Source organism: Wolffia australiana, chromosome 18 (genome assembly GCF_029677425.1).
Source record: "Wolffia australiana isolate 7733 chromosome 18, ASM2967742v1".
Classification (NCBI taxonomy): domain Eukaryota; kingdom Viridiplantae; phylum Streptophyta; class Magnoliopsida; order Alismatales; family Araceae; genus Wolffia; species Wolffia australiana.
The window spans coordinates 1,781,965-1,808,942 of record NC_135852.1 but is presented as its reverse complement, the minus strand read 5'-3'; the positions used below and the strand labels follow the sequence as shown (position 1 = coordinate 1,808,942).

The window sequence follows — 26,978 nt, the reverse complement described above, 5'->3', positions numbered from 1 at the left end:
AGATCGAGGGCAAGGCGAGAGAGGGTCCTTGCCCATTGCCAACTCCCGACTACACCTACAGAATCTAAGTAAAAGACACCGACTGCTTCCCTATTCACAGCGAGGCTCAGCCAACGACGGGTTTCATGCGCCGGCCTTCCCGGAGGTCTCCGGCGGCCCGTGAAGGCCTCCTACGCCCCCCGGAGGCCTGGTGCCGGAGGCCCTCCCAGGTCGCCGGAGGCCTTTCCGGAGGCCTGGTGTGGGACGTCTCCGGGAAGGCCTCCGGCGAGCCTCAAAAATCTTCCCCGCCGGAGGCCTTTCCCCTTCCCCTTTCCCTTCTCCCTTCTCCCTTCGATCCCCGTAAGAAATCGGGTATCTGACGTGGACACCGCCTTGCTTCCAGGTGGAATCCCGTCTTACGTGGACTCTCCGGATTCCACCTGGCAGGCAGGCGGTGTCCACGTAAGGGTAGGCGTCCTAGATCTGGCAGTTTACAAATATCTGGACTGTAGGATGTCAAATTCAAAGTTTGGCATGTATCTGCCAAACTTTGAAAGTTCTAGCCTGCAGGGTGCTAAATTCCCTTCTAAATAAATATCGTAGACGGCACTTCGACAGCCTGGGGGTGATAGTTAATGATGGTGGCATGAACAGAATGACAGCACATACACGCCGATAAGCAGGGGAACATGGCAAGTGATGCTGAGTTTACCATCACTGTTGTCAACAGGTGGAGGCAGAAATGCACCGGGGTGCTAATAGAGGAAACATGATGAAGACGTGATTCCGAAAAAGACGAAGATAACATAAACCTTGTCTTCATGTACTAAGTGGTGCATTTTTTCCATCAATGTGTCACCAATGACGATGACGAGTCATCACCAATATGAGTCTTGTCGTTGTATTTAACTCCTCCAGAAAAGTGCCATCATGATTTTGTTAACCTCACTCAGGTGATGACAGATGACGATGGAGCCCCACCAGAAAATTATTGTCGTCCCTTTATTAACCTCACTCAGGTGACGAGAGGAGGTGATGAAAACATAACAACCAGCATCAGTTTGCCGAATTTTGGATGCAGATGAAGATGAGAACGATGATGAAGATGAATGTGAAGAAGAGGACGAAGGTAATAATGATAATGATGATGACGATGATGACGCTGATGGCGACGATGAAGATGAAGATGATGATGGTGATGATGATGATGAAGAAGATGATGGTGAGGATGAGGATGAAGGTATCGATGATGATGCTGACAACGATGACAATGGCGATGACAGAGATGAAGATGAAGATGACGGTGACGGTGACGGTGACGATGGAGATGAAGATGATGGTGATGATGATGACAATGATGGTGAAAATGAAGATGAAGATGACGGTGACGATGAACATGAATCTGAATATGGAGATAAATATGAATATGAAGAAAACGGTGATGGTGAAGATTATGATGATGATGACGCTAACGATGATGAAGATGACGAGGAGAATTGTGCTGACTATAGTGCTGGGACGCGGATGGACGGTAATTTCATCCGTGGACCAAAAAAATCGTCCCGCCCAGGACTTCGGACGATAGATGGGACGAAGAATCGTCCGCCCGTCCCAGATGGGACGATTGCTTCATCCATGGACGAAACAACCGTCCCGTCTGGGGATTCGGACGAGGGATGGGAAGGTTATTTTGTCCTGTGGGATGCACGACAGGTCACGTGCCCGACACACCTGCTGTGTCACGTGTCAATTTCTGAGTGGTCTAATGCTGACGCACGCCCTGTTTCATCCCGGGACGTTGGACGGGACGTGGACGAAGAAAAAATGGGACGGGGCAAACCTTGGACGGGACGATATAGACGAAACTCTAAAAATTGGGACTAAATTCGTCCCGTCCCGTCCATAGTCCACGCCCCGACGATCGGGAGCTTTAGAACTGCTGACGTTGGCGTTGACGAATGACGTCATCCTCCACAAAACCCAGCCCCTATAAATAGGGCGTAGCGTAGTAGGAGGAAGATCTCGTCGCCATTCTTTCAGCAGCAGTGAAGATCAACTCGCCATGGAAGGCCAACCTTCGATGCTTCTCCAGGCTGCCTCTGCCTTCCACCCGCCGCCCGGTGAGAAATCATTCCTTTTGATCCTCGGATTCCTCGAATTCCTCGGATTCCTCGCATTGTGCCCTCAGATTCGTCGATTTTCTCCGATTTTGGGGAGTTGTAGGGAAGAAGATCACGTACGGGACGGCAGGATTTAGGGCGGACGCGACGATTCTCTCGTCCACGGTGTTCCGGGCCGGCGTTCTGGCGGTGCTGAGGTCGCTGAAGAACGGGGGCGCCGCCGTGGGCCTGATGATCACCGCCTCGCACAACCCCGTCGGCGACAACGGCGTGAAGATCGCCGATCCCGGCGGCGGGATGATGGCGCAGAGCTGGGAGCCCTTTGCGGATGCTCTTGCCGGCGCCGCCACGGCAGAGGATTTCGTTGAGGTCGTCGGATTTCTTCTTCTTCTTCGTAGTCTTCTTCATCATCTTAGTATTTTGATCTTCGTCATTATCCCATTACAGTAATAACCATCATCTTCTTCCTCTTAGTTTTGTTCTTGTTATAATTGGCATTGTAGTATTATTCATTTTGTTTTCTTCTTCTTCTCCTTCTCTCTTATTCTCCTTCATCATCATCATCATCATCTTATTATTATTATGATCATCATCATTATCCCATAACAATAATAACCATCATCTTCTTCCTCTTAATTTTGCTCTTGTTATAATTGGCATTATAGTATTATTCATGTTTTTTTCTTCTTCTCCTTCTCTCTTATTCTCCTTCATCATCATCATCATCATCATCATCATCATCATCATCTTATTATTATTATGATCATCATCATTATCCCATACTAATAACCATCATCTTCTTCCTCTTAGTTTTGTTCTTGTTATTATTGTCATTATTTTGCTAGTCATTTTGTTTTCTTCTTCATCTCCTTCTCTCCTATTCTCCTTCATCATCATCATCGTCATCATCGTCATCATCTTATTATTATTATTATTATGATCATCATCATTATCCCATAATAATAACCATCATCTTCTTCCTCTTATTTTTGTTCCTGTTATTATTTTCATTATTTTGCTAATCATTTTGTTTTCTTCGACATCTCCTTCTCTCTTATTCTCCATCATCATCATCTTTATCATATTATTACTATTCTTAATCTTGTTATTACTATTCTCGGGCTGCTCTTTGTCCCTGAGATCGTTTGCTTGCAGATTGTGCTTGTGTTTGCTGCAAAGGAGGAAATTCCCATTGGCAGATTAGAGAAATCGGAGGTTCTTCTGGCGAGGGATTCCAGGCCAAGCGGCGCAACCCTAATTGAAGCCGCTAAGATGGTGAAGATAGAGTTGGGCACAGATAACAATGACATGTGATGTTGATGATAACGTTGACGGTCTCAACGTCGACGATTGTCAATGTCACAGATCGGTTGTTTTAATATTTTTGGTCATCTTCATCATCAATGAGGTTCGCTGATGATGCCATTGACGGAATTGACGATTCTTAACTAAATTCAGCGAAAATGACAGTTGAACCAGCATCAAACATTCATGGTACACCGCCAAAAATCCATCATCCAAAATTGGTCAACGTAACCATCACAATCAAGAAGGTTCGTTGATGGAGGTACTGTTGATGTTTGTGCTGTCATAGAGGAAGAAGATTTGGTGATGAAGATGATGACGATGATGGCAAATTCAGTATCGTGATAGTCATTTGTAGGTGGTAGTAGATGAAGGTGAACTTATCATTTGATGTATCATCACCATTTGTGTTCTTTGTGTGGATTTCATCAGACAAAGGGGGATGACAAGTCATCATTGTTCGCATCATCCGTCCACCATCACTGCGAGAATGTTGTCATCATAATTGTCATGTGTACATCATTACAGACGACGATGAATTCTTCTTCGTCCTATCATTGTGACCTGTACTGCTTCTTTGGATTCCTCGTCATCATGTTCCTTGTCATTCATCTGTGATGATGATGGCAACGCTGTCCTCATCGTCTTCCTTGTACTACAATAGGGAATTGCCAGCGTGGCTGGAGCCGTGGCAATAGACATGGGGATCTTGACCACACCGCAGCTTCACTGGATGGTTCGCCAGAGAAACCGAGGCTGGGGATCATCAGAGATGGATTACTTCTTACAACTCTCCAACTCTTTCAGGTCACTAGATAATGATTTTCCTTTCTCGTTCACTGGTGTGAAACCTCTTAACTGATGTCATTGCAGGAGCCTGATCGAGCTTTCGGGGGAGGAACCCATGGCAAGCGGTTATGATCCAGTGCTGTTGGTGGATGCTGCAAACGGCGTCGGCGGGGGGAAGCTCAAGGAGCTGGTGAAGCTGCTTGGAGCAGGAATTGAGATCCATGTGAGGAACTGCGGTGAGGAGGGGGAAGGCCTCCTCAATGAAGGTGTTGGCGCTGATTTTGTGCAGAAGGAAAAGACCATTCCACATGGCTTCACAGCCCAAGATACAGGCAAAAGGTCCATCCATCTTACTTGTCATCATCATCATCATCATCGTCGTCGTCGTCGTCATCTTATTTATTATCATCTTCATCAACATCATCATCGCAATCTTCTTCTAGCTTCTCCTCTTTCATCATCTCATCTCGTTCTTATTCAAGTTCCTTCTAGCTTCCTCTCTTGTCTCTCTCTGATCAACATCATTGTCACCATCACGATCAGCACTGAATTTTGTCTTGTTTTTTCCTTGCGTCTTCAACCTTGTTGTTTCTTTGTCCAAAGAGAGAGTGATGGGCTAACCAGACTGTTGCAGGTGCGCGAGCCTAGATGGGGATGCAGACAGGATCGTCTACTTCACTATCAGGGCCAATGATGAGAACAAGGTGGATCTCGTGGACGGTGACAAGATACTTTCCCTCTTCGCCCTCTTCATTTCAGAACACCTCGCAATCATCGCTGATGCGGATGATGAAAAAGAAGACAAAAAGACAAAGAAGAAGACGCTTGGCGTAGTTCAGACAGCTTATGCCAATGGAGCTTCGACAGAGTTTCTAAGAGAGATGGGTGTGGCGGTGGCGCTCGCCCCCACCGGAGTGAAGCACCTCCATGCCATGGCCGCTCAATATGATGTGGGGATCTACTTTGAGGCCAATGGCCATGGCACTGTTCTCTTCGCCCCGGGATTTCTCACCAAGCTTCAGGACCTCGCCAACCTATGTTCAGGTTCAATATATCTGTCTATGTTTCTATTTATCATCTTGCCAAGATTCAAGAACAACTGACCACTGTGTTAGGAGCTAATGCTGATTGCAAGGGGGCTACTATTCCTCTTAAACGTTTCTCGGCATGGTGTTGACTTCCAACATTCCCTCTCAACACCTGATGTTGCGGTTTAGTGTGTTGTGCCTAGGATTCTGGGCTCTGATTCAAGCACCTACCACTGTGCTAAGAGCTATAGCACAGTGATAACGCTAGAAACTAAAACATTTCTATTTATGTATTTATCCTTTAAAGGTGGCTTTTGTTGGGGATTTGAGTGTTTGATGGGGTTTTTGGATGGTGTGTAGGGACCATGAGGGAGAAGGCAGCGAGGACGTTGCTGGCGGTCAGCGAGGTTGTGAACCAGGCGGTAGGGGATGCGCTTAGTGGGATGCTGCTCGCGGAGGTGATACTATGGCACAGAGGATGGTCTATGCAAGACTGGGCCTCTCTCTACCAAGATCTCCCTAGCCGGCAGCTCAAGGTTTTTCCATCTCTTGTCTCTCTCCATATCTATCTTTCTCTATTCCTCTCTCTGATCTGTCTCACTGTCTCTCCATCTCTTTCTATTTATATCTCTCTCTATCTCTATCTCGATCTCCATATCTACTTATCCATCTATCATCTCTGATTTCTCTCTGTGATTTCTCTTTTCCCTCTCCCTCAGATTTCTGTCATTTCTCTCTTTTCTTGTCATATTTCTCTCTATCTGTCTCTCTAAAGGGTGTGTGCCCATCCTCTCTTATAACCCAGGTGAAAGTGGCGAACAGAAACGCTGTTTCCACAACAGAATCAGAGACACGTGTCGTTGACCCACCCGGCCTGCAGGATGCCATTGATGCTGAGACTGGTAATCAAATTACTGGATCCATCTCTAATTGTTCATCCGTTCATCATCTGTCCATTTATCTTTCACATAACTATACATCCATCCATGTATCTCTAAGCAATTTTGTTAACATATAAGTCTAGCCATCTACGTACCAATCAATCTTTCTACATTTTTATTCATCTATCTGTTTGCATTCTTCTACGAATCTAAACTTAACTGTTATTCTCCATGTTATCTAATCTCTTCGTCCATCTGTATCTCTCACTCTTGCTCTTTAAAATACTTTGATGCAGCCAAGTACAATGCAGGGAGGAGCTTCGTCCGGCCGTCAGGCACCGAGGACGTGGTGCGGGTCTATGCCGAGGCATCCACGCAGGCAGCCGCTGACGCCCTTGCAGCCTCCGTCGCTCTCCACGTCTCCCACTACCTCAGTGCTTGACGTCTAGTCGGCGGATCTAGAGTCAACGCCCAACATTACCATCATCTCATTATTTCCTCCATTTTGCTCACGTCGACCAGCGCCGCCGCAAATGCACAAGTCTCCTCCGGACTCTCGTGTCATGCAACGACCGAGGAAGGAGAACCGTCTGGTACGTCACAAGGGCGGTGATGAAGGAGACGATGGCGATGATGGCCGCCGGTCCACTGGCGCCGTTCGACGAGCAGCGGCTGTAGACGGTAGCCTCCCTACGGCTTCCATGATTCTGCTGAAGACAACCTTGATGGGTACACACGTCACCGGAGGCACCGCACTGCCGCCGTGCTTCATCAGCCCACCCAAGATGCCCCCGCCGCCACCGAGCCTGCTGGCGGCGCCCTTACTAGAGCGCCTCCGCTCAGTAACAATGGACGACAGAGTCCGAGTCTTCTGGCTGGACAGGCTGGCCATCCCCTTCTTTTGAAGCTTCTTCCTCGCCTTGGCCGCCGCCTTCTTCCTTGCGGCAGTGCTCCCAATGGCCGCTGGCCCATCTGTGTAAGATGGCCCGTCGTCGTCGTCGGCAGAGGGGCCGAGCTGTGACCGTGGGACTCGTTGCATGGCAGTCCTCCGACCGGTTCTCCACACAGGCGGCGCGGCCGAGGACGGGCTTACATCAGCAGAACTGCCAAGAGGCTCGGCAGCGGTGGCGATAGGGACTAGCAAGTCTGCGGCGGCACCGTCGATGAGGATCTCGACAGGCACAGGGTGGCCAATGATTGCCTTGCCGTTGAGCCGGCTCATGAGCGAGACCAACGGGACGCGCTCGCCCTGGTAACTGGCCTGCACCTTCAGTTCCACCTCTACCAGTGCCGCCTGCCAGTCAGCGCCGCCGCCGTGACCTCTCCCATGCCGCAGGTCGGCAAGTTCTTCATCATCCGGGTCGGCCCCCCAGAAGGAGCAGCTCCAGCCCAAGCTCCTCCCCGGGGATAGCTCGTCCTCGTCTCCGCTGCCATGGAAGAAGCGACTGCCGCTACCATCCGAGCCTTTCTTCTTCTGGTAATAAGACGAGCCATTGGGCGGCTCCTCCTCCCCGAGAACGCCCCTCTTGAGCATATGGGTTGGCCTGATGTTGCGCTTTCCTTTTAAATGCCACTTGGAGACTCCAAGGTCTGCGCCGCCTCCATCGCCCTCGCCCTCGTCATTGGACAAAGGATGCCGGCGCCTGCCCGACACCGACGGCTCATGACTCCTCCCGCCACTTCCGCCCATCTTGCCAGGCACGTCCTCGTCGTCCAAGAAGCTCTCATCTGAAACGGCAAAAATCCGGTGAAAACTCGCACCTTTTCAATCAAAGGAGAGGTCATGAAAGGAGAAAGTCGAACCTTGGAGCAACAAGTCCTCCGCTTCCCCCTCGGAGGAGACATCCTCGTCGTCTCCGAAGGGCAGAGATGACACGCCGCCGTCCAAAGACGGGGAGCCGGGGACGTGGAGGCCGTTAGCACCATACGATATCAGCACTTCGTCGGGATCCTCGGGCAGGAAGAGAGATTGATGGTCTACATTGGAGGCGAGCTGGCAACCTGAATCGGACGACGGCTGAGGCAGAGCCACGGCGAGCTTGGCGCTGCTCTTGAGCACTTGTACAAGTGGTCGCCGCCGATCCCGCCGTTTGCCAAGCGACTCCTCCAACAAACCCCCGTGGGATCTCTTCCGTTTCGCCAGCCCAGAGCTCTTGCCACTGCCACCGACACCGCGGGCGTTGTTGGGGTTTGACAGGGCCTGGGCCGACCTGGAGCTCTCGTCCAACGTCGGCCCAACGGCGCCAGCCCTGTTGATTCCAGAAGCTTCCTCGGGCGGTACCCTCGAGCTAGGCAACTTCAGCGAGGGGTCGAGAGGTGGCAGGATAGTCAATGGAGCCACATTCATGGCAGAGGCAGCATTAGAGACGAGGCCGCTGTTGGGATGTAGCGGCTGGACTTGCCGCTTCTCCAGCTCGAGGGCGTGGAGAATGGCATCTTCTCTGCGGGCGTATTTCTCTCTTTTCCGTATCGGCCCACCTAGAGCGGCTTCGGCCCGTTCGATGCAGGCATCGAACTCTCCGCACCGAAAGGCCTTCACGCGTTTCGATTTCTCCAAGTTGTACCAATCTCTGAAGGATCACCAAAAATAATATTTCAAAAAAAGTTGTAAAGAAGAGTAGAGTTCAATAAAGAGCATACAAGCAAAGTTTACCAAACAAAACGAAGAAAACGGCGAGAACCTACATCTTCCATTAGTATTTAATAAAACAAGGAGTAAGATCGAAACATAAACATGTGGAAGGAGAATGATCAAGTTTTTCACAATCTTTAAATCAGGGAGAAGGGATAAATATTATTCCACCGTTCTGCTTACTCTTGCTTATTTACATGAGCAGATATTATCCAAAATATTTTGATCATCGTTCTGCTTATTCATGATCAAAATTTTTAATAAATATTTAAAAGTTTTTGCCCATTGAACAAAATAACCAGAACGGCCACAACCCATTAAAGAGGCGTGAGCAAGGAAGAGAAGGAAAGAGATATCCTTACAAAATAAAATAAAGTAAATACATATAAAAGAGGGAGAAAATAAATACATATTAAAAGAGGATGAAGCCCAGCGCCATTCGTTTTTTTTTACATTCAGCGAAGTGGAATGAGAAGAATGCGTCTATGTAGAGGGATTTGGAAGAAAAAATTGTAAGACGAAATAAATGGAGAATGCAACTCCATTTGACATTCAACAAAAATAGCAGAATGACTGTACATTATCGCATATTCCAACTTGTACTAAAAACCTTCATCAGCAAGTCAAACAACATTCAAGACATTGATTCCTTTATCCTGCTTGATGACGAAAGATAAAAACAAAAGATATCTTATCTTATCAAATATAAGAATGACAAAAACAAAATCATAGCCGATGTATTTTCAGAAAAATATATCATAGCACCTTAGATTATATAACTCCAATCCTCGTCAACAACACCGAGAAGATTTCACAACTCTAATACTGGGGAAGATACGCTGGTTTTCTTGAGACTTATTTTTAAAGAGTTCTTAAGATTTGTTGTCAAGTTCTGCCAATGCAGAGCCCACCCAGCTGCCAGCGGACTAGTTTAGAGTTAGAACGAAAAAGCTAATCTATTCTCAATGAGATTACAGTTACAGCATAATGAGGGTCATTACAAAATAACTAATTGTGGGTCCACTTCAGTAATAAAAAGAAAGGTTCTGGTACCGGCCTAGTCACTTATGACCCACACCAGTTAAATAGAGAAACAGGGAGAAATAAGAAATAATTGAGACTCCCGTCGCACCACTTTCACCAGACAACCTTCATAATTCACCCGACCCGGGTCGGGTGAATTAGAGAATAGACAGACCTCTTTTCATAGGAGCATGCCAAAAAAAGGGTGGTCCCTTATCACTCTCCGGTTCGGGTTCTGAAAGAAAGTACCTTAACCCCTTCCACACACCCTACAATCATGGTGAATCTCTCCTTGCAAATCTGGATAAGGTAGATCTCCTCGCCAGGGTGCGGAATGTATTGCAGTTTCCTTAGGTAACCACTGACCTACAGTTATCTTCAAACCAGCGTGCTTTGTGGAGAAGAAGCAAACAAAGGTACACTCGCTTGCTGTCTGTTTCTCTGCTGCAGACTGTGATTGCTCGTCAGCTAGGCCCTATAGAACTAAGTTGGAGCAACACATTGAACGAGAACATATTATATGGACTTTATTAAAGACCTACCAAACTCGTCAAGGTATGATTCTATAATGGTGACTGTGATATCATCCCCAACCAATGTTCTCGTGCTTTGAATTGCCAGTCGCAGCCAAGGCTCCACTTCCAACATAAAAACACGATTGGTGCAAAATAGACGTTCTTGCCCAATATTAGGTGGGAAAGGCCCACTTATACAAGAGAGAACAGGACCTTAAGGTAATGGCCCATCTAGTTACAGATAGAAGGCACTTCCCTATAACGCCTTATTTGTGGTTAATAGATTATAGGCCTGCGTTTTAACAGAGGGTTCAGGCTGATAAAGGTCATAGGTATTTTTCTACAAATGTATTTATGGCAGTTCCCTTCCAAAAGATGCTACCCTGCCCCGCAAGGAGGGCAGACAAGAAAATGTAGTCTGTCGGACGATTGAATAAGAAAAGAGGAAGGAAAAATTGTGGAAACTGATACGGTCCACATCATGAGAATAACAGAAGAAAGCACGACCAAGAACACCCGGAGGACAGGCCATGTGGGGCTTCAAACTTTTAAAAGCGGTCGGAAAAATGGAGCCTAATAATAAGCGGGAAAAGGGCTAGCCAAAGTTCTTTCAAGAATCGGAGCTACGGCTTCTTGCAGGAGGAGGCAGATTTTATTGATACTAAAAGATTCACTTCCATCGTGGACAGACTCCGCAAGTACAGCCACTTCATTCCCTTGAAGCACTTCAAAGCTTCAGCCAAAGTTTGTATTCATCCTGCCTACTTTAAGCCGTCTACCAATTAAAGAGTTTAAATGACCCATGAAGACTTAAATACGTCCCCGTAGTAAAAGAAGAACAAATGAAGGCCATGAACATAAGAGGATAAAAAAGGGGTCTCACGTAATATTTAACACTTTTCTTTCGTATGAAATGAACCCAGTAAACGTAGAAACACTTTTGTTGACCTTAGAGAAACCAGCGAAAGAGGAGAGAAGACAGGACGGTGGGGAAGACTCGCCCCCCTAGAAAGCAAGTTTGAGCTAAGAATATCTGCTTCAAATAAGCAGATAGAAGGTTATAAATTTTACATAAAACACCCTAATCAAATAGAGAATAACAATTCCGTCCCTGTCGTCACACAACTTCAGCTACCTTGATTTGGGTGAAATATGGAGGAAACAATCATCCATCCATACGGTTAAGAGGAGAGGCAAGAAGGGTTACCTAGTGTCCCATAGGAAGATTAAAAAACCCAGAATTTTGTTTTTGGCGTTAGCAAGTGTCAGGAACATCCTAAAGAGTTTCCCAATGAAAAAAACCATTCAATAGCAAGGACATCCCATGACTAAACAGAGGAATTTTGAGCAAAACATTAATTTTGTCCACATTGAAGGAAGTTGTAAATTGAGAAGAATGAAAAGACCCACGAAAGTATGCAAAAAACTGGTAGTTCCAGAACAGCTACAACTGAAAACCGTATTCTTCAGCCTGTTACATAAACCAAAACTCGCAGTATGCATTATAGATTTTCAGATGTCATTCTCAACAGCCCGGCATCACCCTCTTCATTCTTTTACAATTTTAATTATCACAGCTTCTTTGTTGAGATAAAACAGAGTCAGTATTCAAAAATAACATAACTAAATTAGGCCCACACTGACAGCCTTTTTTCCACTGAAGTACCGCAGTCACAAAAATCTAAAATCAGGTAAAACCGCCATCTAAGATTCTCAAATTCAAACACTCCTCCATAAGTTCATCAATGACATGTGATTACAGAAACAGCCAAGAACAAGAAGACCAACATAGCATCACATGCAGACCAAAATCCATTTCCTTTCACCTCAACAGCGACCAAGATTCCAACTTAAAAAAAAAACCATCACCACTCTACTGGTGTTAATAATCTCCGGGAAATCATCCGAAATTTCCGATAAAGAACACGTCTTTCTAGCAAATCCGATAAAGAACGCATCACTACTCCATCAAGTTTCATCCCAACAGCGAGTTAACCAAATGAAACATTGTAAAAACCATCATTACAATTCTTCGCTGCAAATAATCTCCAGGAAATAACACATCTTCACGGAATCGAAGAAAGACAGATTAAGGAAACAAAAAAAAATTACAGGAAAAGACTTACACGCTAGCATCTTCCCGTCCGAGAAGCTTGACCGGAGTCCCAGATCTCGGCGACATGAGATGCGAAGCCGACAACTCGTGCTGCCCTAGAATCCGCCCAGGCCACCACGAACCGTTCCGCCGCCTGACCCAAACGATGGTCCCGACGCTGCAATCCACCATCGCCAAGCCGCCTTCCCCCAGCCCCCCCTCCGAGGACCCCATCCCTAGCCTCCCAATCCAAACCCTAGACTCCAAAAACCGGCACAAATCGTTCAAAAATCCCCCAAAAACCTCTCGCAACAACCAAAAATCAAACCCCCGAAGATCTAATCTTCAAAGATCGCGCCTTTCTTCACCCGCCGGCGATTGAAAACTTGAATCCCCGCTTCCGCCGCCCGATCAACCTCCTCCTCCTTCCTTCCATTCAATCGCCGCCAGATCTCATCTCTCTCTCTAGAACGCTCTATCTCTCTCTCTAGAACGATTAACTGAGCCGATTTCTCGACCTGGTCTTCAAATATTAGAACAGAGAGCAAGGAAGAAGACGGCCTCGCTCTCCAGGGCCAAATCCGACCGTCCGTTTCGGCAAGGCCCCGATCGACGAGATCGGACCGTCGATTCAAGGACAGTGATAAATGGCCGCTCGATGGTGGGCCCCGCTAGGTTGACCCCTTAATGGGCCCGCCGGCAGTGCCTCATTATCTTCCAACCAATGTGGGAAGTGGGAACTGGGAAGGAATTAAATTTAAGGGAAAAAAAGGAGTTTAATAATGGCGGGGGAGCAGAAACTGAATTGAATAAAAATGAAATAGGAGAGATTTTTCCTTATCTTCCAACCTAGGTGGGAACTGGGAAGGAATTAAATTTAAGGGGAAAAAAAGGAATTTAATTAATGGAGGGGGAGCAGAAACTGAATTAAATAAATATGAAATAAGGGAGGTTTTTCCTTATCTTTCAACCAAGGTGGTAACTGGGAAGGAATTAAATTTAAGGAAAAAAAGGAGTTTAATAATGGCGGGGGAGCAGAAACTGAATTAAATAAAAATGAAATAGGGGAGGTTTTTCCTTATCTGCCAACCAAGGTGGGAACTGGGAAGGAATTAAATTTAAGGAAAAAGAGGAGTTTAATAATGGCGGGGGAGCAGAAACTGAATTAGATAAAAATGAAATAGGGGAGGTTTTTCCTTAGCCGTCGGATTTCTTGGGCCGCTGCCGCCATGGCGACAAGCTCCGTTGGATTGAGCTCAAGAACAGAGCCTTTGTCGAGGACGAACTCTTGTTCGGGTAGAGATGCTTCCCTCCCAGATCCGAGAAATTTGGATCCTTGCATCTCTCTATCTGCAAGATAGAAAATCAATGAAAATAATTAAAAATAAAATAAATATTTCTTTATGAAGAATGTTACGAAGTCAATTTAGATGAAGATTCAGATTCAGGCGCGCCTTCAGGAAGGGAGTCATGGATAAGGAAGATGGAGATGGAGGTGAAGAATGTTGTGTTATTTTCTCACAAAAGTCAATTCAGAATATGAGATTGAAGAAAAGACAGTATTATTAAGTCAAAAAAAACTTGAAGTTGGCGGTTAAAATAATTCCCTGTCGTATTATTCTGTGAAAATGTTAATTATGCATTAATGAACTTCGAATCCTTTACTGCTATTTCTCAATTTATCTCAGAATCTGAGGCTCTAATTATGTTCGATCATATTATTCTGAAAAATGAGAAATGGACCTATAATCCTTTACCAATATGGGATTCCAAGTCTGTACGGATATTTCTTGAAACATCTTCCAATCAGAGACCAACTTAAGCTCAATCTTGTTACTTTGGAAAAACATGTTTATTATTCGGAAAACAATCCATGATCGGCGTCGAAAATCCATGATGAAAAAATAATTCCAGTCGTATTATTTTGGGAAAGTACAACCACAGTGAAAATACATTATTTTTTTGACATGCAAGAGGATATTCTGATCTAAAGAAAAAAAAAAGATCAATGGTGTCTAAATAGGAAGAAGGTCAACGCACCTTGCTGATCTTCCCCTTCTTCAGATGATAGCGGATGCCGGACCAGTTGATGGACTGTGAGAAGTGAGAACGGACGGCTGAGATCGGGTACAGGAAATTGTCCACCAGCATCGCCAAGAAAACCTACAGCGTTTCAGGGGGGGTGGCACCATTATCTATCTATCTCTCTGTATTGATGATCAGATAGGCACGGATTATGTGGGGTTGCTGAGATTATAGATAAAGAGAGAGAATTGACAGAGGGTTGAGAAAAAGGGAGAGACAGAAAGAAGCCGATCATATCAGGTTGCTGAAAGTATAAATTAATAGAGAAAGAAGGAAAAAAGGGATAAGAGAGACAGACAGACAGAGAAGAGGATCATTTCCATTTGCGCAATCTTAAATAAAGAGAGATAACGGATAAAACAGATACGAGGGTGGGTTGAGAGAGAGTCAGGGAGAATTTAATCATATCCGGTTGCCCCAATTATAAATAGAGAAACTTACAGAAATTGGGGAAGGCATTATTTTCATCATTAGATAGATAGATAAGAAGAAATTCAATTGATGATCATACATGGGTAGATGGATGGATGGATGGTTAGAAAGAGAGGCAGAGAAATACAGAATTGGAAAAATTTTAGCTCGGTAAATATATAAATAGAGAGAGTGAAAAATAGGAGGGAAAACGGGAAGGCATTTTTCTCATCATTAGAAATATGAATAAGAATGCAGGTAAAAAAATAAACAGAAATGCAGATGGGTGGAAAGAATGGATGGGACAGAAAGATCACCAAATTTTTTTGCAAATACAAATATAAAAAAACATATTATACAAATAAGGAGAGAGAAAGAGGGAGAAGATGGAGAGAGAAGGATCATCAATAGTTTTTGCACTATAAATAAACATATTAAACACACAGGGAGAAAAACAGAAAAACGATGAAGGGAGAAAGATCATCAAAAGTTATTGCTATATAAACAAACATATTAAACACATAGGGAGAGAGAGGGAGCGAGAGGTGACGAAGGGAGAAGCATCATGAATAGTTTTTGCACTATAAACAAGCATATTAAACACATTGGGGGAGAGAGAGAGAGAGAGAGAGAGAGAGAGAGAGCGAGAGGAGATGAAGGGAGAAGCATCATCAATAGTTTTTGCACTGTAAACAAGCATATTAAACACAGGGAGAAAGAGGGAGAGAGAGACGATGAAGGGAGAAGGATCATCAATAGTTTTTGCACTATAAACAAACAAATTAAACACACAGGGAGAGAAAGGCGAGAGGTGATGAAGGGAAAAGCATCATCAATAGTTTTTGCACTATAAACAAACATATTGAACACGTAGTGAGAGAGAGGGAGAGAGAGGCGATGAAGGGAGAAGCATCATCAATAGTTTTTGCACAATAAACAAACATATTAAACACAAAGGGAGAGAGAGGGAGTGAGAGGTGATGAAGGGAGAAGGATCATCAATAGTTTTTGCACTGTAAACAAACATATTAAACACATAGGGAGAGAGGGAGAGAGAGGCGATGAAGGGAGAAGGATCATGATTTTCTTTTCAAGAAAATACAAAAGAAGACGATTTAACCAAAGAGCCAGGTCCACTTCACCTCAAGAGGACTAAGAGGGTCAACGACCATATTAATAAAGACAGGGACAGACCTACAGGTACGAATTTCTAAGAAGTGTCTGGTCCCGTCAAGGAGCACGGGGAAGGGCTGGAGAGCAGGAGAAGCCTGCGTTCAGAAGAGGGATCTCTCGATCCTGGTTTGGGTACCTTTTATCCATTTCCGTTGTAAGCTACATTGTATTGGTTTGTGAAACTCTCTTGATCTATCTGGCATTGAAGCGAACTGATAGATTTTTACCTCTTGCAAATACAAGAAGAGCACCTTTCTGATTTTGTTTTCTGGAACATATCAGATCACCAATAGTTTTTGCACTAAAAACAAACATATTAAACACATAGGGAGAGAGAGGGAGAGAGGGGCGATGAAGGGAGAAGGATCACCAATAGTTTTTGCACGATAAACAAACATATTAAACAAATAGGGGGAGAGGGACAGAGATGGGATAGAAAAGGAGAAGGGGAAGATTCTTACGAGTGGCCAGTTGTAGGAATCAAGAGAGACTCTGCGGCCTTCAGGAGACAGCATATTGCAGAGCTGGATCTCCACCTTGGTGAGATTCCACATCGAAAGCAGCTCCAACAAAGTGCACGTGGCCAAACAAGCCACCAGCCAGAGGCCTGTTCCAAACAACTAACAGCAGACAGTAAGCCAAGGCAGCGAGACTTTCCTCCAAGGGTATCAATAAATAGTGAATTGATCGAATGCATATTTGATCATACAAGACTGCGAAGTATGAGATTATGGATAATATTTGTTAAGAGTTGCAATTCAATAGCCCATTAACACCCCCCCCCTTTTTCCCTCTCTTGGACCTTCTCTCTCTTTACTTCTGTCCCTCTCTATACTTCTCTTTCTACTTCTCTCTCTCCTTCCTCTCTTGGCCCTCCTCTCTCTCTCTACTTATGTCGCTCTCCCTACTTCTCTTTTTATTTCTCTCTCAAATCCTCTCCTCTCTTATGCATCCGCATGAACCCCCTTCCAGAGGCACGTTTCTTGGGTAAAATCTGCATCGTCTTTAAGATTATTTCTACATCATGTGCACATGTTTTATACCCATTAATATCAGAGAAAAATTGAATGAATGTGGATTTAAGAGGATCTGTCTAGCATAATATACGATAGAAATATGTATTAAAAAAGTACACAGAGAGAAAAATCGCTAGAGCTAATGTTCCATCATTTCTTTTCAACAATAGAAAAAAAACACTGACCAGTGGATGGCATGCTGAAAGGATAGGAGCTGTATCTTGCTCGTACGGCCGTGATTACATGGACAGCCGCTATGAGATATGGACAGACAAATCCCCAAGACAGATAACAATGTGAAAAGAAAAGTGCCCGATTCATCAGCCAGTTGATATCAGAGATGTACGACTCCAAAACAAACGTCTGCTTCCTCAAATAGTTCCAGTACCTGTGCATAACCTTGAAAAACTTTTCAATATATGACAAACATATATTTTAAAAATGAATAAAAAATAACCTTGAAAAACTGAGATCACTAGAGAGGGGATGAGGGAACACTGCCACAGGGGGCGAGGTGATGAGTCTTTTATGAGCTCCTACATAAATAAGCGATTGAGCATGTTTAGGACTTTAATTCAATCATCAGATACTTTAAAATTTGATGAACTTGTACATGTTTACTGATTACCAGATACAGCAGCAAGAGTCATATCATCAGAATATCCGCCCTCTCTCAGTCCAGTGACCAGACCGTAGCGATTATTTCGGAAATCATCGGCATTCATCTGAAATGAGAAAACTACAGTAAATGTGTGAATGATGGATGGTGTATAACAATGATTTTTTCCTGGAGACTGTTTCACTAACCATCATGCATCCTCCCCAAAGGAAAAATGTCCTCCCACCAGTAGCAAATCCCATAGAACACGGCTATTAATTGAACAAACAAACATTAATCTCCTAAGACCATGCAAAATCACAGTTCCATGAAAGTTAAAAAAGAAAATTAAATCATAACTGAAATAAAAATGGGAATTCAGCTTCTTGCACACAAAAGGATTACATTTTATTTAGGTGAAAGATGACAATCCAGTCCATCAAAAAGAAACTAACCAAAATGAAGAATGGTGAAAAGGTTGGGAGAAAGGTCTAACTTTTAGATAAAAATTAAGGGTTCATTGTTTGAAGGAAAAAACAGGGAGACGAATAACGTTGATAAACTTGAAACTTTCGAAATTATAGATACATTGAAAAAAATGCGAGGAAGATCACCCGAAATCAGTGATCCTTCCAAAATAATTGATTCAAAAACAGGTTATTACCATATGGTATTCATATATGCAGTAACTTCCCAAAGTTCCTGATGGCAGATCAAGAGGGTAGCCAGTCTGGATAAAAATCTGAAAATCGACAAATAAAATAATATTAGAAGTTTTTCAAGATGATGTGTTGCTCAACCATTATCTCAGCAAACCTCGGGATTTTTCTCCATCTCTGCAGTTAAAGCTCCAATTGAACCTGGATGTAATCTGACATCATCATCCAGAAAAAGAACATACTTGCTGTCTTTGTGCATTTTCTCCACACCAGCCTATTAAAAAACTATTCCCTTGTGAGTAAATTAGTGAAAACCGCCAATTATATTTTCCTATCAGAAACACAATACACACAGCGTGACCCTAGTTCAGGTAAGGGGCATTTCTAAGAAACGATTAGAAAGAGGAAAACACAAGGATTGGGCATCCAAATGTTCCAACATTAATATCAGAATATAACTTAAGTATAGAAAGAATCTTACTATAGATTTTTTCACACTAACACTTCACCCAATGTCATGTAAAGGAAATTATAACTTAAAGAGCACATGGCAATGATTTCAAAATCTAAAATAGTTTTTAACTTCTTTGGCATAAAACTCAATAAAAATATTTCTTTACAAATGAAAGAATCTTTTAGGAGACAAGACATACTAGCTGATTGTGAATTTTCTGGCTGCATGTTACTGATAGACCGGCCACCACAATCTTTGCATCAATCTTGTCCTGAAATGAAACGAAGAGGTCAAAAAACTGCTTTATTTGAAAGATAACTATCTATGATAAGAAAGATGTAAACCAATATTATGTAATAATATTCCAAGGAAAATGGTCCATATTTACAGTTCCATTGCGTGGAATATGTTTTTTTTAAACTATAACAATGGATGAACACCCGACGAATCGGTGAACCTCCCATCAGGACCTTACAGGCCCTTTACTCGCTTTTCAGTCATCTTCAAAACCTCCCTTCACCTCCCATTGCTCACGAGGACCATGTTGCCTTAAGTCCTTCTGCTTCATGTATAGCTCCATCGGTAGAAGCCCTTCTTCCTCTGAACAACACCTCGTTTCTATGCATGGAATATGTTTTATTCTTAAGAGAAGTAAAAAAATATTGATGAATCAGACCCTGAGCTGATTTATTTTCTTAAGGAATCTCCACTGAGTCCGAACTATTTGGAGAGGAGAAACCAGCATGCCTTAAAGATATTCTACAAAATATCAGAGTTTAATGAACCAAATACAACAACTGTACTTAACCTTGAATTCTGAGATCAATAGAGAAATCGCATGATAGGCTGGATCATCGACACTTTCAACAATAAAAAGAAACTCCAAGGGCCCTCCATAGAGAGAAGTAATCTGTGACAAAACAAGAATAAGGATAATTTAGATTCTCATACATAGCATTAAACACAGACCTAAACAAACCTATATCCTAAAATATTTATCAGCATAAGAGAATGGATGTAAATAAAAAAAGCATACTTCGCATATGTTCATTTATAGGTTACGTTTTCATGTTTAAGAAAAAAAGATTATGGTGCCACATGCACATGATTGTGAGTACAAAAACTAATAATAACCATATGATAAGTTCTACTCTCGGAAATACCAGAGAAAGAAGAGGGTGCCTGGTCAACGCACCGTTGACCAGGCGATCTAATTTCAAGCTCTTTCAGAGCGACCTATAAATAAAGGATCGACAGACAGGTACGGGGGAGATATATCATTTTCTTGAAGTAACTGCCGATTTCCACATCGGGAAGGCCAGAGCGGAGGATCGCGCTGCCATCGCTTTGGAGGGAGGAGCTCTTCCAAGTCAGAGGGGTTGCCCGAGCATCGAGAAGGAGCTCCACCGAGGAGACGTCTCGATAATCATCCCTGTAATTGATCGTGTGAACTGTTGCATTTTCAATTCTCGGAACTCAAGCGTCAATCGATTTGTCATTTAGCATTGTGGTATTCCGATACAGATAGATTCGGACGTGAATCTAACACCATACCACACAGAAAAGGAACGCCTAATCTCTGGGAGAAGAGAATAGAAGTGAACAAGCACAGCATATCAAGTACCGGAAATGAGAGGGAGGAGACAACATATTTTTGCTGTTAAAAGAGGAAGAAAAAAGAAATTCTTCATTCAACCTAGGATTGAACCATTTTCTGTTTTTTGTCAGATATTTAAAATTCGTTTCTTTGAAGAAAGATAGGAGACATCACACGAAATTGGTGAAATATTAGAACTTCTATCGACTTACTAATGCATAACGTTGCATATGAACCTATCAGGTCATCGTTGAACTTCTAGTTTTAGAAATTCTTCAGTCAGGATTGAGCAATTTTCTCTTAAGTCGTAACTAACCAATACATAACAACGCATATGCATTAATCAAAATATCGTCGAACTTGGCACAATAACTAGAAAGACGAGAAATTTTAGTGTTAAAAATTCTTCTGTCGGGATTGAATAATTTTCTTTTCATCAAAATACTCATAAGGTCTATCGACTAACCAACATAACCATTTCTGTGAAAAAATAACCAATATACGAATATGGATCTGCACTTATCAGGATATCTTCATGTTACGATCCCATGGAAAACAGAAATGAAGAAGGAGAAGGGAAAATATCTGGTAACAGAAACCATGAACCAACACAAGGAAAGTCGTGCTGAAAGAGACAGAAATGAAAACGGAGCGACTCAACATGAGGAAAGTCGAGTTGACCCAAATGGTCATGATGCCTAACCAAGCAGGTGAAAGGGCTGTGGATGGGGGCTATATAAATAGGACGGACCCGGGAAGATGCGGCACCATCATATTCTTGAAAGTTACAATGAAGAGGAGAGGGTAAGGCAGATCAAAAGTTAGAGAGAGGCGAAGTTTGTCTGATTCAGATCGTCACCCAGGGGGATTGAGTCCTGAGTGAGGCTGCATTCAGCTTGCTCTCTCAAGGAGACTGTTGCAGGTTGGTAATCAGCTTTACACCGATGGGGGATCTTCCTAACTTCTTGGAGAGGTCTTTGGACATTTATCCATAAGACGGTCATCAAATTGGTACGGGAAATAGCATTAGATACTCCAATTGATTTCTTGTAATTTGTCTTTGGTTTGCAACATCTCGAGCTTGGCACAAGAACTAGAAAGACAAGTGAGAACTTGCACTCTTAGAAATTCTTCTGTCGGGATCGAATAATTTCTCTTTATTCAAAATAACCATAAATTATATAGATTAACCAATGTATAACCAAGAGTATGCACTTACAAGGACATGATCGAACCTGGCAAAACAACTAGAAAGACAAGTGAGAACTTACACTTCTAGAAATTCTTCTGTCAGGATATAATAATTTTATTTCAAATCAAATTGATCATAAATTGTATCAACTTACCAATGTATAACAAAGTGTATACACATATCAGGACATAATTGAACTTGGCACAACAATTAGAAAGACAAGTGAGGACTCACACACTTAGAAATTCTTCTGTCGGGATAGTAAAAATTTCTTTTTAATCAAAATATTCATAAAGTCTACCAACTAACCAATGGATAACCATTTTTTGAAAGAATAACCAACGTATAACCATGCACTTATCAGGGCATCCTCCAACTTGACACAACAACTAGAAAGGCAAGTGAGACTTCTAGAAGGCTTTATAGAATATGAGCAAGACCTGACTTCTCCAGTTCTCTAGATTGTGCTCCCCAAAGCCCTTGAGAGGCATAACTACAGAGACCCTTGGCAACTTTAACTGAACGGAGTGCTCAAGATCACAGATATCATCATAAAGAAACGCAAAGGGATTTCCTCCAGCCATTACCCGCTTCATTTTCCGAAAAACACTGTACCTGAAAAACAAGTGAATCGATAAGGATGATGTAGAATTGAATACCCTCCTGAGATTGCCGAGTATCTTTTAGGGTTATTATCTGTAAAATTTACCTTACATGGGACGCCAAAAGCCATCCAATAGCTAGAGTCAAACATATGACGCATCCCTGTAAATGAAAACAAGAAAATTCTTTAAAATGAAAAACTTAAGTCAGAAAAAAAGAGATGAATTACAAAAGCTTTAAGCTTGGTCAGTAATTAAGCCTTCGGCAGAGGTAATGATTAAAACCTAAATTTATCATGCAGGATAAATGGAAATACCTAGGTTATCGGTTGCAATACCTGGTACAGAAACAAATAGTACCTAAAATACCAAGGAATTGGGAAATATTCAACAACCTCGAGCATACATAAAAAGTTGATGAAGTTCGATCACAGGAGACTTAATGTGATGGGTGCCACTGCCTCAGCAACTTTTTTTCTTGTAGTCTTAAAATTTAAAATACTTTACCCCAATCTATAAACACATGAAGGTTTTTCTGGCAAATGGCAGGGAAAAGGAGGGGAAGCGGACGGATGAACAACACCAGACGTAAAAAACCCCAAAAACTATGAGCAAAATAAATAAAGTCCGATAAGCAAAAAGATTAGATAACTGCAAGGCCCTGTCTTAGTCGAGCCAGAAAAGCTTACCCAATTTATTTCAACGGATCAACAGCAGAGCTATTTCAAAATGTCGAGAGGATTGGCTCTTAAATCAGAAATAAATCTCCTCTAAACTGTTCATTCTGCTGGCACATCACTCATCTAGGAAAGACGCAAGCTTCAGGCCCGATGATAAAATATCTCGTCGATTAGGGATCAAACTAGAAGTAACACAAGTGGAAATTTTCAACGGAAAGGGAGATACATTTCAGTCAATCAAAAGATTCGACTTTTTCCGTAGCATTGGCCGCCGATATAAGCGCAAAATCCTTTTGTTGATTCAGTCATAAGTAAAAGGGTTTCTCTCTAGGAAAGAACCAGCAGCTCTTATTCTTTTCAAGTTAAGTTTTCAGAGAACAAGAATCGGAGCAGACAAACAAGAATCACAATTTCCACATTTTACGAACAAAGAAATTCAGTATATCTGGTTACATATTTCCGCATTTGTTCTGAACACGATGCGGAGAAATCCTAAACAAATCACAATCAGGAGAAACACTGCCAATCCGCCAATTTCCCATCGTACCCATGAACCAAGACGATTTTTTTTTTAGAAAAAAATGAACACAAGGAGTGGAACAACAACAAACAAATAATCCAAACAGATAGCGCAGGCTCCGATCACGACAATGATCGATTGAGCAAAGCAAGTACCTGGATCTGAAGGAAAACGGCGAGAGGGCTACGACAGGCGGCGCTGGCGGCGGCGAGCAATCCATCCAAGAACTCTGCGAGCCCGCTCATCGTCCCTTTCTCGCTCTGCTATGGCGATTGTCCCATTGTACCACTGGAACGGAATCTGGCCAATGCCGCAAAACTGGAGATAGAGAGAGAGAGAGAGTGAGGATGGAATTACCTGTATTTATACTACTCTTGGCGGATTAGCCACTGCTGCGACATTGGAAAAGTTGGAGAAATCGAGCGAAGTTGAATTTATTCCGTCGATCGGCGAATGCTATTGCGAGAAATTTCTGCGGGTGAAGAGAATGAGTGGGGGAATATGCGCCTTCTTTCCCCCAATCGTTTCCTCAGTCTGGTGAAACAATTCAGCGCAGAGAGTGGTTATTAGTCTCTCTCTCTCCTCTATCTCTCTCTCCCTCTCTCCATCTCTCTCTCCTCTCCCCCTCTCTCGTTTCTCTCCATCTCTCCCTCTCTCCATCTCTGCTCTCTCTCTCCTATCTCCCTCTCTCTCTTCTCTCTCTCCATCTCTCTCTCCTCTCCCCATCTCTGCTCTCTCTCCTATCTCCCTCTTTCTCTCCTCTCTCTCCATCTCTATCTCCTGTCTCCCTCTCTCCTCTCCCCCCCTCCAACTCTCTCTCCTCTCTCCCTCTCTCTGTCTCTCTCTCCATCTCTCTCTCCTCTCTCCCTCTCTCCATCTCTCTCTCCTCTCTCCCTCTCTCCATCTCTCTCTCCTCTCTCCCTCTCTCCATCTCTCTCTCCTCTCTCTCCTCTCTCCATTTCTCTCTCCTCTCTCCCTCTCTCTATTCTCTCTCCATTTCTCTCTCCTCTCTCCCTCTCTCTATCTCTCTCTCCTCTCTCCCTCTCTCTCCATCTCTCTCTTGTTCTCTTCACATTTCTCCCTCCTCTTCTATCTAGTCTCACTCATATGATATGGCTAGAGTTGTAGACATTTGTTTGGAGACACTATGGATAGATAGTTAGTATTCTTTTTGTGGAACTGAATTCTTTGAACTATTCCAAACATTGATCCATGAATGCTGTTACACTTAATTATTGATCAAGTTGATTCATTTTATCGTTGTGTACATAATCCTTGGACCTGTGACACGAAAGATATATTGTGGATGAATGGTTGTACTTTTAACTATAACCTACAAGGTACTAGTCATAAAATTATAAATAGTCTTAGTTTAGATGCAACAAAAAGTTTGCAAAGACTTTTAAGTGGTTAAGGTGGGATTGTCTTCCTTGTGTATTAAAAGAGACAACGCAAAGAAGATGATGCGATGAAGAACATAATCAAGGTAATAGAATATAAGGAAGAGCTTGCCAATTATTTCTGAACACATTAGTATAAAGTCAGATGTCTGATTAGGATTTGACATTTTATCATACCTTAAGAGGATAGGGGATTGAGGACAGAAATATTCCATAAGTGAGTCAACACACTTCTTTATATCTTTTAGAGCATGAGGTTAATTATGCATCCCATGGGCTCAGGACTCAAGCTATCAATTGGCTTAAATTGATTAACTATTGATTAATATATATGATGTAATTTTTAATCAATTTGGAAAAACAATAAATGTTATTGGGCCATTTGAGTTGTTAACTAGACTAATACATGGGCCTAGAGGGTTACACACAAATGGTCTTCTGGACATCAAACGATAAATTTAAGTTTAGGATTTATATGAAAATTCCCCGTTATAAATAGGGGAAGGTCCTGAACAAAATTCACCCCAGCTAATATTATTCAAGGCCCTACGTTTCCTTTTTATTTCTACCCTTGGCTCTTCTCTATTTTTTATGCATTTAGGACAATGAAACAATGACAATAAAATGTGAATGGGCTTGTTGTGGATGATGCTTTGATTATGTTCAATGTCTTCTGATGTACTAATCCCTTTTGTTTCATCCAAATCAAGGACATAGAACCCAAGAGGGTGAATAAAATTACTCTCTTAATCTTTAGGAACTTTTAATTTAGTCTCTTATCTCGCATCTCTTAGGCACTTGATTTTTACATTAAAGCAATATAATGTGTCCCTCAACAGAACAATCAGGATTTTTTCAAATACAACTTTTTTCCTTCTAAGAATCAACCAAAATCACTCTAAATGATTTTTTCACGTCAACGTCGATGATATAAATTATATTAGTCAATAAATAAGATGCATCTTAATATTTCAACATTAATGTCACAAAATTGAATCGACTATTGGATAAAATATTTGCTGGTCTGATATTTTGGTATGAAAAATATACATAAGCTGCTAATCACATATTTTAATAAAGCATGCAAGATATAACAAAATGATAGGTTTCATTTCAATATCATGAAGTATATATTTAATCAAAATTGTCAGTGATCAAATCTGAGAAACATAAATGGGTTGAAAAAGTATTTTCAAATATAATTCTCATATTTGTTAAATGGTTCTGAAGTTAGAAATTTAAATATGTCAATAGAAAAATAATTAATCATTTTATGAAGAAGATTGAAGATTCAAGCATCTATGTTTTGAAGATCAATTATCAAGGTTTTGAAAAAATGATAAATTGGCAAAAAGGTGATGTTTATGTCATGGCCAGTAAGATAGAAAATAATTTCATGCTTTTCATATTGAAGTAATCAATTCTTCAAATGTGATCAGTGTACAACACAGTTAGGTCAATGCAGATTAATTGCAATATAAGACGACTGACGAGAGTGCAGAAATCAAGATTCATTCTTAGATTGTTTTCAAATGCACAGCTTTGACCCAAAGATAACTTTTGCACTTGATCTCAGTTTTGGATGTTCTTATAAGCTATGGTATTGTAGGTCAGTGTAGAATAACTTTTATAAAGAACTCATATCAAAATATTAAGATTTTTTATTCCAAACCTAACAGAACCTCAAATGGTTGTTATCTATTTCCCCTTTTTTCATGTCCTTTATTCTTCTTTATCTTCTCTCTCTATTATCTGTCATTCCTCATCATTTTCGTATCATTCACATATCTCGTGTTCCTTCTCTTTCAAACATCAATATTGCATATGTACTCCTAAATGTTCTCACCAGCCTCTCCCTCTTTATTCTCGCTCTCTGTTATTCTTTCTCCATCATCTATCCTTCCTCTCTATTTACATCTCTTCCTATTTATCTTCTCTCTATATAGCTCTCTCCTCTCAACCTCCTCTCCCCCTCTTATTCCTCTTCATCTTTCCTATTTATATTCTCTTTATCATTTATTGTGCATCTTTCTCTGTATTCTTCATCTCCCTTACATTCTTTTTCTCTCTAGAAGGGATTTGTTGGGGTTTTTTGTGGGATGGGAACAATTTTTGGTAGCACATACCTTCCTTACAATCTCCTCTTGGGACCCACATCTGAGCCACCAGTTGACACTCTTATTGGCATCCTCTCTCTCTCTATATATACTCTTGAAAATTAGTA

The 26,978-nt window shown here is 42.3% G+C and overlaps 3 protein-coding genes across 7 annotated transcripts; 1 reads left to right on the top strand and 2 right to left on the bottom strand.

Annotated features, from left to right (window-relative positions):
- The first annotated feature begins 1,978 nt into the window (after positions 1-1,978).
- Positions 1,979-6,614, top strand: DRT101 (phosphoglucosamine mutase-like protein). The gene is made up of 9 exons (XM_078589684.1): positions 1,979-2,099; positions 2,203-2,468; positions 3,255-3,374; positions 4,069-4,211; positions 4,278-4,532; positions 4,828-5,237; positions 5,582-5,757; positions 6,027-6,123; positions 6,399-6,614. The coding sequence occupies exons 1-9, from the start codon at positions 2,042-2,044 to the stop codon at positions 6,542-6,544; spliced, it is 1,671 nt and encodes a 556-aa protein (XP_078445810.1). The 5' UTR covers positions 1,979-2,041; the 3' UTR covers positions 6,545-6,614.
- LOC144714881 (Tudor/PWWP/MBT superfamily protein) lies at positions 6,255-12,872 on the bottom strand. The gene is made up of 3 exons (XM_078589683.1): positions 12,399-12,872; positions 7,906-8,672; positions 6,255-7,830 (listed from the first exon to the last, which is right to left on the bottom strand). The coding sequence occupies exons 1-3, from the start codon at positions 12,599-12,601 to the stop codon at positions 6,701-6,703; spliced, it is 2,100 nt and encodes a 699-aa protein (XP_078445809.1). The 5' UTR covers positions 12,602-12,872; the 3' UTR covers positions 6,255-6,700.
- A 511-nt stretch (positions 12,873-13,383) lies between these two features.
- On the bottom strand, positions 13,384-23,901 carry LOC144714883 (Nucleotide-diphospho-sugar transferases superfamily protein). Of its 5 annotated transcripts, none has more exons than XM_078589686.1 (15): positions 23,712-23,899; positions 23,510-23,654; positions 22,262-22,317; positions 21,993-22,167; positions 19,572-19,673; positions 18,963-19,034; positions 18,467-18,583; positions 18,315-18,392; positions 17,860-17,922; positions 17,681-17,777; positions 17,510-17,588; positions 17,238-17,440; positions 16,498-16,643; positions 14,408-14,530; positions 13,384-13,717 (listed from the first exon to the last, which is right to left on the bottom strand). In XM_078589686.1, the coding sequence occupies exons 2-15, from the start codon at positions 23,597-23,599 to the stop codon at positions 13,565-13,567; spliced, it is 1,554 nt and encodes a 517-aa protein (XP_078445812.1). In that variant the 5' UTR covers positions 23,600-23,654; positions 23,712-23,899; the 3' UTR covers positions 13,384-13,564. The 5 variants fall into 5 exon arrangements, with proteins under 5 accessions (XP_078445812.1, XP_078445811.1, XP_078445813.1 ...); XM_078589685.1 differs by having other exon boundaries at positions 23,510-23,642; XM_078589687.1 differs by having other exon boundaries at positions 23,510-23,614.
- Between the last annotated feature and the right edge of the window lie 3,077 nt (positions 23,902-26,978).

Coding starts and splice junctions, on each gene's coding strand:
- DRT101 (XM_078589684.1), top strand. CDS start 2,042: ATGGAAGGCCAACCTTCGATGCTTCTCCAGGCTGCCTCTGCCTTCCAC. Junction 4,212..4,277: donor CAACTCTCCAACTCTTTCAG/GTCACTAGATAA, acceptor ATGTCATTGCAG/GAGCCTGATCGAGCTTTCGG. Junction 5,758..6,026: donor TCCCTAGCCGGCAGCTCAAG/GTTTTTCCATCT, acceptor CTTATAACCCAG/GTGAAAGTGGCGAACAGAAA.
- LOC144714881 (XM_078589683.1), bottom strand. CDS start 12,601: ATGGGGTCCTCGGAGGGGGGGCTGGGGGAAGGCGGCTTGGCGATGGTG. Junction 8,673..12,398: donor GGACGGGAAGATGCTAGCGT/GTAAGTCTTTTC, acceptor GTGATCCTTCAG/AGATTGGTACAACTTGGAGA. Junction 7,831..7,905: donor GGAGGACTTGTTGCTCCAAG/GTTCGACTTTCT, acceptor TTGCCGTTTCAG/ATGAGAGCTTCTTGGACGAC.
- LOC144714883 (XM_078589686.1), bottom strand. CDS start 23,599: ATGAGCGGGCTCGCAGAGTTCTTGGATGGATTGCTCGCCGCCGCCAGC. Junction 19,674..21,992: donor TAGAGAACTGGAGAAGTCAG/GTCTTGCTCATA, acceptor GTTTTGTCACAG/ATTACTTCTCTCTATGGAGG. Junction 17,778..17,859: donor TTTGGGGAGGATGCATGATG/GTTAGTGAAACA, acceptor TTCTCATTTCAG/ATGAATGCCGATGATTTCCG.